The 13636-nt window shown below is 61.8% G+C and overlaps 1 protein-coding gene across 1 annotated transcript in view; it reads left to right on the plus strand.

The window, feature by feature from the left end:
* Positions 1 to 413: 413 nt before the first annotated feature.
* Positions 414 to 13636, plus strand: part of Ephb2 (EPH receptor B2) — a 97267-nt gene continuing 84044 nt past the window's right edge. Inside the window, exons 1-2 of the mRNA XM_071618698.1 lie at positions 414 to 473; positions 3141 to 3825. Of these exons, the coding sequence (XP_071474799.1) occupies positions 417 to 473; positions 3141 to 3825 (742 nt within the window). The 5' untranslated portion in view covers positions 414 to 416. The remainder of the gene's footprint in view (positions 474 to 3140; positions 3826 to 13636) is intronic.

Below are 13636 nucleotides of genomic sequence, written 5' to 3' on the forward strand. Positions count from 1 at the left end.
GTGCACAGATACCCAAATCTGGCGTCAAAGTGAAAGGCTTCGGTGATGGATTCCCTGGAACCCATCCAGGAGACCCCGTCCTGACTCTTGCCTGCCCGGGTCAACCGAAATGAGGGAAGGACAGACCTCGTTAGAGAAGATGGGCCGCGGGGATGGGGAGGAGGCTGACCATTAAGTTGCGCCTAGAGGCGCGGAACCCTAGAGGGGATGATTGGCCAGGTGTGGGAGGAGGTGGGGCCACGGGGGAGGAGGTGGGTCCCAAGGGAGGGCTGTCCGCTGACTGGGGCAGTGGAAGTGGGCGGGGCTCTGTAGGAAGGACCCCGAGGGGAGGAGTCTCAGACCCCCCCATAGAGTGAGTGACTTTGCTGGTGGGCGGGGCGGGGCCATGACTCCTTGCTCTCCCCACAGAAACGCTGATGGACTCCACTACGGCGACGGCAGAGCTGGGCTGGATGGTGCATCCCCCATCAGGGGTGAGTCCGTGGTCCCCCAACCCTACTGGGTTCCCCCATGCTGTCTCGGGCTCGGTTGCAGGACCTGAGTGCCCCTTCACATTTCAGCCCCTCTCCCCTCTTCAGGGCCCAGAGCCAGGCTGCTCATGTCCCACCCTCCCAATCCCCTACCATTGATGGAGCGCCCGTTACCATGACAACCGGCTGGATGCGTTCAGCCTTTATCCCACGGAATCCTCCAGGCGAGGCTGAGAAGTAGATACTCACACAACCCCCATTTCAGATGAGAAAAGTGAGCTCTCACTGCCCAAGGACGCTCTGTGTCGCGAGGTGTGGGGCACCTGTGCACACGTCACCTCCAGTCCCTTTTAGCTGAAGCTCAGAGCCACCTGCCCAGGACCCTGCGGCTAACAAGTGCAGGGGCTCAGGTTTGTTTTATTTGGTGCTGGGGATGGAACCCAGGGCCTGCGCTTGCTGAGCACACACTCCACGCTGAGCTGCACCCCAGGGCTCAGGTTTGTATCCAGGGCTGTGACTTGTCTCTCTCTGGCCCCTTCCTGGGTCCCCATCACACCAGGACTCTCTGGGTCTGGGCATCGTATTTCCTTGGGTGGAGACTGTGCCTATGCCGTGAGGTTCCCGAGGGCAACACCTGCGCAGAGGGAGAAGCTATGGGGTCAGACACTCCCAAGACGCTGTCCCAATGCCACCTGCCAGGTCTGAGCTTTGGTTTCCTCATCTATGAAGTGGTCCTAATGATGCTGTTGTGAGATTTTCCTGCAAAGTGTCTAACACAGAGCTTGGCCTAGGTTGGTCCCCAAGAGAGAGAGTGGCTGTACTAATTATCACTGTCGTCATTGTCATCTCATCCATTTTAATATTCATTTCCCCTCCCCTGGTTTCTGGGGGAGGACCCTGGACGCCACAGCCCAGCCCTGCCCTCCCCCCACCCTCCAGGGACTCAGCTGCGGCCCCAGGGAACTGTCCCCCCTCTACCCCCAGGCCTGCGCTCTCAATAGGCAGGGCCCCAGGGTCAGGCCTCTTTCTGTGGCTCTTTCTTGTCACCAATTTTCCATCTGCGAAGGCCGCTGGGCCCAGCGGCCCCACCCTGCCAGTAATGAGGCCAGGCTGGGCTGCAGGGCCCCCGGACGCAATTATTTGGGGTGTTTGGGCTGCAGGGCCTCCGCATGTTAATTAGAGAGAGGGGAGAAAGGCAGAGTGCTCTAATTAAGTGCTCTAATTAAGTTCTGAAGAAGAGCAGCAGTTGTAACAAGGGGCTGACTTTGTCACATGGTGCCACCAAAAAAAAAAAAAAAATTAAATGCAATGTAGGGAGCGCCAGGGTCGCCATCGGAGTAGAGGCCAGGCCAGCAAGCCTCCCTAGGCCCGCATGTCTTGCTCTCCCCAGGCCACAGCCTTCACTCTACCCTGCAAGGACTTGGCCAGAGAATCTGTGCAGCAAAAAGACAAAGAATACCCACTGGAGGGTGACGTCCCTGTCACCTGCCATTCCCACAGTCACATTTGGCAGTTGGGGAAATCGAGGCCCAGGGAGAGGAAGGGATTGCCCAGGGCCTGCATCAGGCCAGCAGGCTGTGTCCCGGGCAGCCTAAGCTAGCATATCTGGTCTATGTGACCTGGGTCAAGTGAGGTTGCTGGCCCCGTACATGTGCAAATCATGGCCAAGAAATAAGACCGTGAGGACACAGGTGCTGGGCCTGGCCAGGAAGCTGGGAGGACTCTGCCGTAGGGTCCCAGGTGAAGCCAAGGGCACAGGAGAAGAGAGCAGAGGCGGCTGCCCCTAGTGAGCTCCCACCCGCTGCAGAGGCCCTGCCCCCATGTCCCCAAAAGCCCAAGGGAGAGTAGATGAACTCACACCCAGGCACCAGGGGACAGTCTGCGGCAGAGAGGTCAAGGAAAGGTGCTCAGGCCGGGGTGTGGCCCAGTGACAGCTAAGCCTGAGGCCCTGGGCCGACTGCCTCCCGTACCCAAGTCCAAACAAAACCAAGGAGGCTCAGCCGCGGTCCAGCTCAGCCTGAGAGTGCATGGAGATGACCCACCCTGGGTCCCAGAGACCAGCCCTGTGTCGCTCAGGCGGGGTCCCAGGCAGGGAGGGCGGGAGAGCCCCGAAAGGCACCTGAGAGCCGCCTGAGCTCCCCGGAGACCTAGCAGCCGAGAGCCCAGAGGGGGGCTGCTCTCCTAGGAAGGACTCTGACTTCCGGGTCCCCGAGGCAGCCAGGGGGGCCGTCTTTCCCATCAGACTAGGAGTCCCCAGAGGCAAGGACTTATCTCCCTGGTCAGGCAGGGAGCTCCCAGAGGGCAGAAGGTCCGCCTCCCCATCACACTGGAAGCTCCCAGCAGGAAGCTTGCTCTCGCAGGGACCCCGAAGGACAGGGACCTCCCAATTTTCCCTTCCAAGTGGCCACTTCCTGAGATCAGGGTTCAGGTCTTCCTTATCAGATAGTGAGCCACACCACCCATGTCACCTGGGGGAGTGCCACGCCGCACGCCCTTCCCGCTGAACTGTGTGTGGCTCTGACCAGCCGGGGGTTCCTTAGAGCCCGGGCTCTGATTGGGAATTTCCTCCATCTCAGACCGGAGGAGCCCAAAGGCAGAGTCTGGGTCCCCACATGGGTGTTCGCAGGGGCTGAGCCTCCTTCCCCCTCCTGACTGGCATCTCCCCGGCAGTGGGAAGAGGTGAGCGGCTACGACGAGAACATGAACACCATCCGGACGTACCAGGTGTGCAACGTCTTTGAGTCGAGCCAGAACAACTGGCTGCGGACCAAGTTCATCCGGCGCCGCGGCGCCCACCGCATCCACGTGGAGATGAAGTTCTCCGTGCGCGACTGCAGCAGCATCCCCAGCGTGCCCGGCTCCTGCAAGGAGACCTTCAACCTCTACTACTACGAGGCTGACTTTGACTCAGCCACCAAGACCTTCCCCAACTGGATGGAGAATCCCTGGGTGAAGGTGGATACCATTGCCGCCGATGAGAGCTTCTCCCAGGTGGACCTGGGTGGCCGGGTCATGAAGATCAACACCGAGGTGCGCAGCTTCGGGCCTGTGTCCCGCAATGGCTTCTACCTGGCCTTCCAGGACTACGGCGGCTGCATGTCCCTCATTGCTGTGCGCGTCTTCTACCGCAAGTGCCCCCGCGTCATCCAGAACGGCGCCATCTTCCAGGAGACCCTGTCAGGGGCCGAGAGCACGTCGCTGGTGGCTGCCCGGGGCAGCTGCATTGCCAACGCGGAGGAGGTGGACGTGCCCATCAAGCTCTACTGCAACGGGGACGGCGAGTGGCTGGTGCCCATCGGCCGCTGCATGTGCAAAGCGGGCTTCGAGGCCGTGGAGAACGGCACCGTCTGCCGAGGTAAGAGCCGCGGCAGGGGGGCCCTGCGAGGCAGGGAGTTGGAGTTGGTCAGTCGGGGCCCAGGCTGGCCAGGGCAAAGGCCTGGAGCTGAGCCTCGGGCTCTCTATGGTGGGTTTCCAAACCCCCGGCTTTGCCCAGACAGCACTTCCAGAACCACGGTCCAGGCGCAGATCACAGGAGGATGCCCTGCGACGTGGGCTGGTGGGAAGATGGGGGCCTTTCGTCTTTATTACTATGTGATGATTTATGGTGGTCAATGGTGTTTCTTTTTCTTCACTGCAAAAGTGACACAGTTTCTCGTTTAAGAAAATGAATGTCATGCTAGATGCCATGTAGAGGTTAAGGAGGGGTCGGCTATTGAGCTTTTGCTCTATCAGTCAGTATAGGCCGGGCGAAGGTGACGCGACAAAACAGAAAGTGTGTTTCTCACTCAGTTGCACTCATGATGCTGCACATGCATCATGGGTCAGCTTGAGACTCCTCCCTCTGAAGCCACTGTGAGGAATGTCACCATCATTAGTACCAAAGGAGGGCCCGTGTAACACATTACATCTGACTCGGAGGCTGCCACCTGGAGTGGCCGAGCCTCACTTCTCTGCTCATCCCAGTGGCCAAAGCGGGCCCTGTGATCACTCCCAATTTCCACTCTCACTGTGAACTGGGCCTTGTGACCACTTTGTATGACGCGCTGGAAGGTTCTCTGTTCTCTGAAGAAACCTCAGAGGGGTCACGCAGAGGGTCAGTGGGGGATCTGGGATTCTCACCAGGGAGTGCTCCAAAGCGAGCCCTCTTAACCAGGCTCCTAGTTAAGGAAACACGGTGAGTAGCAGCAGCACAGGTGGTGATCAGTTGGTGCCAAGGGTTGGTGACGTCTGTCATCAGCTCGACATGGCGGTCATAGGTCGCGGAGGTGGAGGGGCGTGGCCTCCCGTTGGCGGGCTAGGCCACGCTTTTCCACTGAGCAGATCCATGGATTTGGCTTTATATCCTTGGAAAGAACAAACCTTGGGAGATAACAGGGTGGGAGGTGCACACCAGAAACCAGTCAGTGTTGGTTTATTCAGTCATGAAACCTTCACGGGCCTGCTCTGTGTTGGACCTTGTCCTGCGCATCAGGTAATGCAGAGAAGAACCCAGCTGCGGCCGTCCCCTGGAGCGCTCAGTCCCCGGGGGACACGGACCTGTAAATGGACACGGTTTGAGGCATTAGACTTGTTTTAATAGGAACCGTTTAGGCTGCAATGGGCACAGAAAGTGACAGAAGGCTGCACAGCAGAGGTGCCATTGGCGCCGTCTGGGGGGAGCTCTGTTGGTAGGTGGCCCAGGACTTCTGGAGGGCGGAGCGGCATGAATGCGTCTGAAGATGTGAAGCAGCTTGGCCCGAGAGGGGGCCTGCTTGGGTACAGCCAGAGCCAAAAGCTGGAGATATAGAAAGAGCTGTGTCCGGAGCAGGGCTCAGACGGGGCGGCGGGCGCGTCCTCGACTGCTGTTGAAGTAATCACCCCAGGACTCGGCTGAGCAAACCAACCCAGCATCCGTCTCACCGTTTCCCGGATCAGCCATCCGGGGGGGCTTGGACTGTACCTCTCTGTTGACTGGGGACTGTGGTGTCATTTGCAGGCTTCATGGGAAGGGTCTGCTCCCCTGCTCCCAAAGGTCGGTCACAGGGCCACCTTAGAGGTGCCCTCCTGGCCAGTGGGGAGGGTTCTGGAGGAGGCCGGGCAGGCTGGGCCCAGCCCTGGCTCCCTTCTGCTCCTTATTCCCCTGGACTCACCAGCTCACCTAAGGCCCAGCTGCTGGGCATGCGTGGGGGCCAGTCAGGGTGTGATCCAGCTGCTGATGTGGCCTGTGGGCAGCCACCCAGATGTAGGGCTGCTCCAGCCCACATCCGCAGACGCTGGCCTGGCGGTCAGGATCGGGAGGAGGGGCAGCAACAGCCCTCGTCGGAGGGCCGCCCAGTACATTCTCACGCCCCTGCTCCGGGATCCTCTGCTCTTACTGTGGACTGGCATCATTTGGAAAGTTGGCAGAGTCGCGGGTTCCCGGGTCTGGCTCGGACCTCTTCCCCAGGACTGGTCACAGGGCTCCCAGGCACCCGGGCTTGGGCTTTTGCAACCGAGCAGCCCCCATGATTCTGAACCAGGACCTTGAGCTCAGATGGGCTCGGAGATGACAGATCTTGGCCAGACCAAGCCGGGGCTCAAGGCCCAGGGGACGACCCCAGGCCCAGCCCCACCCCGCCCCAGGGAGCATCCACCCTGAGGGTAGGGGGTCAGAATCTGGAGGGTGTACTCCAGAAAGATCCATTTAATATCCCGACATCATCTGATCAGAAAAGTTCCATTGCTTGCTCATTTATTAGTACAGAACATAAGACTGGACGGAGTCCTGGGGAGATGAGTCAGGGAGGCCCCATAGCAAGTGGCCACCACCCCGGGGGCAGGCAGCAGTGGCTAACAAAGGGTCCTACTTCCCAGCACAGTGAGTTTACAAAGCTAAGCTGGTTCACTCCCACCCACTGTCTGTGGTGCCCACTGTGTGCAGAGCACAGTGAGAGAAGCCAGCCATTCAACAAGCATGTATTAAGTACCTACTGTTTGCCATTTAGCCCTCTGACCAATGTGTGTTGAGGACCTACTGTGTAGCAGACACATGCTGGGACAACAGAAATGACCAAAATAGACACGCTCGCTGACCCCTGGAGTTCTTAGTCTGGATGGGGGACTCCAAGGGGAAATGTTAATGAACAATCAATAAACCAGTCCCAGCCGGTCGTGAGTGCATGGAGACCCTGTGTGACAGGAGGACCTGCTGTAGGAAAGAAAGGTGGGCTTCGAGCTGGTGGGGCTGCTCTGTGGGACCCAGGAGGACCGTCCCCAGCAGAGGGTCCCTGAGAAACCCGAGACTCAGGGTCAGGGGCTCCTGGGTGAGCTGGGCACTCAGACAGGGGGGACAGGGCTGGGCATGGTCCTGCCAGAGCACTTTGAGAGGATGAGGAAGAAGGTGTCCTTGCCTGGGGGTCTCAGGCGTGGGGGTGGGGGGCTGGCACGAAAGCTGGGAACACTGAGTGGAGTTGGGGGGCGGAGGGGCAGGTTGTTGGGGAATGAGGCCCTGCCCTGTGACGGTGCCGGGCACTCTGACGGAGGCCCGTGCTTTGTCCCTTCCCTGTATGACTGTCCCCTCTTCCTGCGTCTGGTCCCATTGTATCGACCGGGGCATCTGGGCCTGCGCTGGCCGTTACACCTGCCAGGTGAGGACACCAGGACTCCCTTCGAAAGACCTCAGTCCCCTCCGCTTCCCCTGTGACAGTCCCCAGCCTCCTTGGGATCACACCCCGGGGCCTCCCGCCAGCAGGTGTTTGGGGGGGGGTCCCTGGAGTTCCCCCGCTGCAGCCCCCACCCACCGCCTGTTCCTGACTTTCTGGGGTCACTACTGGCTGGATCAGGAAGGGCCGCTGCCTGTCCCCGGGCTGTCTGTCGCTCCGTCCCTGTTTCCTGGCAGCCCTGCTTCCCCTGCCCAGCGGGAGCCCCCCCAGCCACCTCTGGGGGCCCTGCCCTCCTTCACCCCCGTGCCCCCGCCACAACTGCAGTGGCTCTGAGGACAGGCCCAGGTGAGCACAGGGGCTGCGGCACCCCTGGCAGACGGGCTCAGGCTCAGTGGGGTTTGACATTTAGCTGGGGGGGGCCTGGGCCAGGGCGGGGGCACTGCTGCTCGAGGCTGCGGCCAGGACTTCCCAGGCCACAGCTGCAGGCGGTCAGCAGCCCCCCCAGCCCTGCCCGCTGCTGGCCCTGCTCCCAGCCCAGCCCAGCCTGACCTTGGCTCTAGAGACCTGGTTTCAAACCCCAGCCCCGCCTCTCGCTGGCCCAGTGACCTGGGACACAGCCGACCTCCTCCGACCTCGGCTTCCCCTCTTCGGGGCGGGACTGGGGAGGGCCTGGGAGCAGGGGCCGAACTGGGACATTGGGGGGAGCCAGAGGAGGCCCAGCGCCCGGGCGGCTCCTGTGTGTTGTTCTTTTTTTTTTTTCCCTGATGAGCTTTTTATTTTGAGGAAAAAATAACTTTTCTTTGTTGTGAAAGCCATGGGAGCTATTTGTAGAAACTTCAGAAATTGCTGATAAACAAAAAAAAAAAGAGAGAGAAAATCCAAACTTCCCACATCGCGTCACCCAGGGAGGACCACGGTCACGAGCGGCTTGGAGCCCGCCCCAGGTGACAGGAGTCACACGTGCGGATTTTTTCTTTTAAAGAAAAACAATGCGCTCCTGCTGCAAGTCAGGGGGAGCGGGTGCTCGGAGGGAGGCCCTGGCCGTGCCCATGCCACGGAGGCTCGGCCACCACGCCACGGCCCCGCCACGAGCGCTCTTCACCTCACGCCCTGCGGGTGTCTGTCGGGCCTCCTCAGGGCCACAGCAGGGCCTTGCTGGCTCCCAGAATTGCACAGTGGAGTGAAGCCTGGCCCAGGGATGGCCAGTCCACCATCGGCTCCGGCTCCTGGCCCAGTCGCTCAGGATACGTTTCCAGGCGTGGGATCGCGAGGTCAGCGGCACAGACTTGCTGCGGTGCTCTGGACACCCACTGCCAAGTTACCCACAGGCAGGAGGGCCGTCCCGCGGTGGCCACCCCGACAGCCGTCCCACGCGCCCCCCAGCGCCGCCTCTTAGGCCCCCGCCTTGTCTTCTGTTTCACTCCCAGGATCCTGGGGGGGAGGGCCCGGCTCCTCTCTGGGCCCTGGAGTGGGATCCTGGGCCACCCGAGGGTGGCCTCCCTCCCACGCTGCTTCCAGGCCCAGCCCTTCCCCCAGAGCCCGGCCCAGGCGCCCAGATGTATCGGGGGGCCGCGGGGTGGGGTGCAGGCGGCGGGGTGAGGAGGAGGGAGGCCTCCTGGCAGGGCCGCTGCTGGGGAAGGGCGTGAGGTTGGAACGCGGGTGGGAGGGGAGGCCGAACCCCCGCCAGAAAGTTCTACTGTTTCCCTTGAGTGCAGGGTGGGGACAGCAGCTGGAGGAGGGGGCGGGGTGGACGGCCCTCTGGACCCCCGGGGCAGGGGCAGGGGCAGGGGCGAGACCACACAGGCCAGCCCCTGGGGAAGGGCTGGAGGGAGACCGGCCAGTGCCTCGAGCTGCTCACATCTCTGCTCTTAAGACCTGGGACAGTTCCACACCCTCCCCTCCCCTCCTCATCCATCCTCCGGTCCATCCTCCGGTCCATCTGTCCATCCGTCCACCTAGCCGACGGCCACCAAATGCCAGCTTCCGGAGTTTTGCTCCTTGAAGGGGTCGAGGTGTCCTCGTGGAGAACCAGAAGCCAGGCCCTGCCGAGGCCTTGTGTGAGCCAGGAACGTGCCAGGGGTCGGGGTCCTGGGAGAGGTCCGTCTGGCCCCTGCCCTCGAGGACATCCAGTCTGGAGGGTTGACAGTGGCCTGTGGACAGCAAAGGTGCAGGGACAGGTGTCAGGCTGAGGAGGGCAGGACAGGCAGGGGAGGCTGCCTTAATGGGGCACCAGGAGCTGGCCAGGTGAGGAGGGGGAGGTGCAGAGGCCCAGAGGCCTCCCGTCATGGCTGCGGCCTTGGGGTGCGTGCTTAGCAGGGAGAGGGGAGAGAGCTGGGCAGGCTTCCTGGAGGAGGAGCCATTTCCCAGCGATTTGGGGGATGGGAGGAGAAGAACAGGTGGAAAGTAGGCCAGCAAAAGGCCATCGGAAATGGCCACTTTTTTCTTTTTGTTCTCCAGACAGGTTGCTGCCCACCCCCACCCCCCCGGGGAGCAGAGCAGGGGGCTCTTGGCAAAGAGAGGAAGGAAGGGGCCCCCAGGACTTCAGGGCCTCTGCTCTCAAAGGCCGAGGGGCCAAGAGGCCTGGCAAGGCCCACGACAGGACCACCTGGGGTCCAGCACCCCACTAAGTGCCCTGCTGCCCTGGTCTTATGGAACCTGCCATTGATCTTACTATTTCCCTTGTATGATGAGACTCAAGTCCAGAGAGGGTCAGCAAGTTGCCCAAGGCCACTCAGCGCTAAGTTGCAGAGCCAGGATTTGAACCTGGCTTTCTCCGACTCAAGGCTGGGGTGACTTACTAACCAAGCAGACCGATGCCAGAATGTGCTGAGGTCGGCATCCCATCACCTGGCACGGAGCTGCCATCTTGAAGAACCTAAGAGTGAGCAGCAGGGTGTGCTGGGAAAAGCCTCGGTGGCCTTATTTGAGAAATGGGGACAGTACACCCTTTCCTGCCCACCTCTAGGTTATGGAGGAGCCCCACGTGGTGGGCTGCAAAGAATGTGACAGCTAGGGGACCTGTGTTTAGGACTGTGGGAGGGGCTCGCCCAACAGGGGCCACCCAGGGGGCTTCTCCGGCTGGGCCTTGAGGGGTGAGCTGCTTTCCTGTTCAGAGATGGGGGGCAGGGCGCAGCGTGACCCCAGGACAGGCCCAGGGTGGGGAAGCCCTGAGGGTCCCCCACCTGACTAACCTCGACCCAGAAAGCAAATCTCCCCATCTGTCCCACCCAGTGCTTCCTGCCCACCACCTCCTGAAGCTGTGTCACGTCCCTCTCAGGTGGCAGAGGCAGGTCTGTGCTCCTGTGCCTCCCACTTCTGATTTCTGCTTCACAAGTGGTGTCCAACTGACCCTTGGCCATCCAGTGGGGCTGGTAGAGGTCATGCCCATTAAACAGAAAAGGAAACTGAGGTTCAGAGAGGTTCCATAAGCTGCCCGAGGTGAATGGCTAGGAAGGGGTAGGACGTGAACCTGGGCCACCTAACCTTGGAGCCCCTGTGCCGTCCTCTCTTGGCCCCAGACTGTCTCTCCTGACCCCGATGACACCAGGGAGACAGGTTTGATGCACACGGCCTGCAGAGGCGCCCGTGGGGCCATAAACAGCTGGGGAAGCGCCCCTCCCTCCCCCGCTGCCTTTTCATCTGGCTGGGCCTCTGGATCTCACAGGAGAGGCCGGTTTATTGAGGAAGTTTATGCATTTAACAGTTTAAGCCTCCTAAGCCTGTGGTACAACAGGATTTGGGAGCCGTTAACAATTCTGTGTGGTTAAGAGATTTTCATGGCGCTGCAGCAGCTGGCCGAGGTCCCACTGGCCTGCTCTGGCCTCTGCCCCACCCTGTGGGGCACCCCCTCCCCGGGCCCTTTGTCTTCAGCCCCCTCCCTGCTGCCCCTGCCGGTCCTCCCACCCCCAGGTGTGAACTCTGGCCTCCCAAGAGGAACCAAGGCTCAGAGAGGGAAAGAGAGTTGGCCAAGGTCACACAGCCCGCAGAAGGCTTGCACGGAGACCTCTGCCCTGGAAAGGAGGGGAGAGTACAGTGCTAATTCCTCGGTGGCAGAGCTCACACCCCCCCCTGAAGCCAACTCGACCCCAGCAAGGCTTGGCGGCAGGGAGGGGGCCTCGCCAGGTTGTTCACCCGTGGTCTGGGGCTGGGTGAGAACTGGGGCGTCCTGAGGAGACCTTCACCCAACACCAAGGGGTCCGCTTCCCCCACCCCCTGCAGCTTGGGGCAGAAGTGCCATTGGTGACTGTGACGTCCTGCGCATGTGCAGCACTCATTCCTCACGCCCCGTGTGGCCCTTGGTCTCCCCTCAGGAGATACAGTGACCTGAATGTCACCCACCTGAGAGGGAGGGGACATTTTTGACACAGGAAAACTAAGTCCAGAGAGACAGGACGTTCCGGGGTCACTGAACATTCAGGGGACAGAGCTGGGACCGGAGCCCCGTGCTGCAGCCTCCTGGGCCTGGGCTCTCTGGAGCCACTTGCTGTCTCTAAGACGTCAGGCTGGCGGCTCCCCTGGGGCCCCAGGAGGTCCTGGGGGAGGACAGCAGTAAGGCTGGGCAGCTTGTGAACAGGCCCCTGAGGGGTGGCCTGGCCTTGGGACCCCCGCTCTGGCTGCTGCCACAGGCCCTTTGCTCCTCTCGGGCTTCCTGGGCTCTCCACGGAGCCAGCGAGGGAGGTGGTGTCGCAGGGAATTGTCTTCTGGCCGCGGTCACATGCCTGTCCATCCAGCCAACAGGGCGACGCCACCGCCCCCTCTCACTTGCACCCCTTGTCCTGTCTTCCCACCGCCCCCCTAAGGAAGGGGCTGAGGGACGGCCCCAGCCGATGGCAGTGAGCCCAGGGAGGTGACTGCAGAGGGCCCAGGGCCCTCCTCTCCGCCCCCTGCCCTCCTCTGGCTCCATCCTGATAGCAGAGGGTCTGGGAGGAGCCAGTAGGCTACATGGAGCCTCCCTGGGCACCGGGCCTCCTGGGCTGGGAGGGGTCAGAGCTGGGACCCGGATGAGGCCACTGGGGGGCTCTGCCCTGGGGGCCCCCTGGCTGCTGAGCCCGCCCCCGGCCTCTGCTGAGCCAACCCACCTTCATCCGGCATTTCATCCCACTCCACGAAACGGCTCGGTCAATGCCACCGGTGACCTTCCACGTGGCCAGTCCAGGGGCGCGTCCCCGAAAGCAGCCACACTCTGGGACCTCACTCTGGGCCCTTCCCGCCTCTCGGGGGGCCTCAAGGCTTGTTCCTGCCCATCTCCCACCTCTGCACCACGTCCCCGTCCCTCTCCCTCTCCCTGGGTGGCCCCATCAGTCCCGCAGGCCCCGAGGCCTTCTCTGGGCCAATCTGAAGGGCAGACCCCCTTCCCCAGGTTGCCGGGTGCCCTCTCCTGCCCCCACCCCACCCCTGCCTCTGGGCTTCCCCCGCAGACCCAGGGCTCCCCAGAACAGAGAGTCCCCAACCCACACCACCAAAGCCAAGGTCAGCCGTCCATGCCGGTCCCTCCGGGGGCCTCTCTCCTTCCATCTCCCACCCCTCCCGCCCTCTCCGCACACCGACCCCTGGCCCTTCTGCCCAGAATCTCTCTCTCTCTGTCTCTGTCTGAGGTTCCCCTGTGGTCGCCTTATCTTATGCAGGTGGGCGTCCGTCCCCCGTTTCTCTGTATCACCCATCGCCAGCCCACACACCAGTGTGTCTGCTGCCCGTTCCTCCGCCGCCCGTCTCCCCGGCGGGCACGGGGCTCCACGGGTCCGACGTTGCCGCCTCCCTGGTCCCTGCTGTAGCTGCTGACTCGCGGAAGGTTCTCGATGAGGAAACCTCAGACTGAAACCGCCAACCCTGAGGAGTGGCCCTGCTAGCGAGGGCCCTGGCAGAGGCCAGGTCTCCCCAGGCCCTGGCATGGACTGCCCACCTGTCTGTGCTAGGACCGTGTTCCTAGGTCTGCGAGGAAGCTCCCTATCCTCCATTCTCAGGGGTCCCCTAAGATCTCAGATCCTCTTGGACCAGAGGCGTCAGGAAGTGTCTTTAGTGCGGACTTTGTCATTAGTAAATGTGGTTTCAGCCCTTGCCGTCCTCCTCCCCTGGCCTGACGGTGGCCTGCAGGTGGCCCGAGACCAGAATCCGTCCCTTTCTCCCATCAGGAGCTGCGCAGACAGAGCTGGGGACAGGGGCTTCCTTCTCCCCCCCCCCCCCCCGATCACCCTTGAGACCTACCTGGCCAGGTTTTCCTGAGCCTCGGTTTCCCTGCTGATAAAGGGGGGCAGTGGCCCCAGCTTCCCAGGGTTTGGGGGAGGCTCTGAGGTATGGAGGGAGCTCAGAAGACAGGAGAAGGGTGGGGGCAGGTTTCTGCTCCGGGGCAGCCCAGGGAGACCCGGCAGTGTTGTTAGAGAGCAGGGCCGTGTGCGCATGTCACAGGGAGGGAGGCACGTGGGGATGGACGACCCCTCAGTTACAGGCAAGCCTGGGCACGCAGTAGGTGCCTGATTTGTGCTTGGGCAATGACATGGCTTTAGCCGGCCAAGGTGCTCACATGGAGCAGCCCAGGCACAGCCCACAGAG

Source organism: Marmota flaviventris, chromosome 10, assembly GCF_047511675.1.
Source record: "Marmota flaviventris isolate mMarFla1 chromosome 10, mMarFla1.hap1, whole genome shotgun sequence".
NCBI lineage: Eukaryota > Metazoa > Chordata > Mammalia > Rodentia > Sciuridae > Marmota > Marmota flaviventris.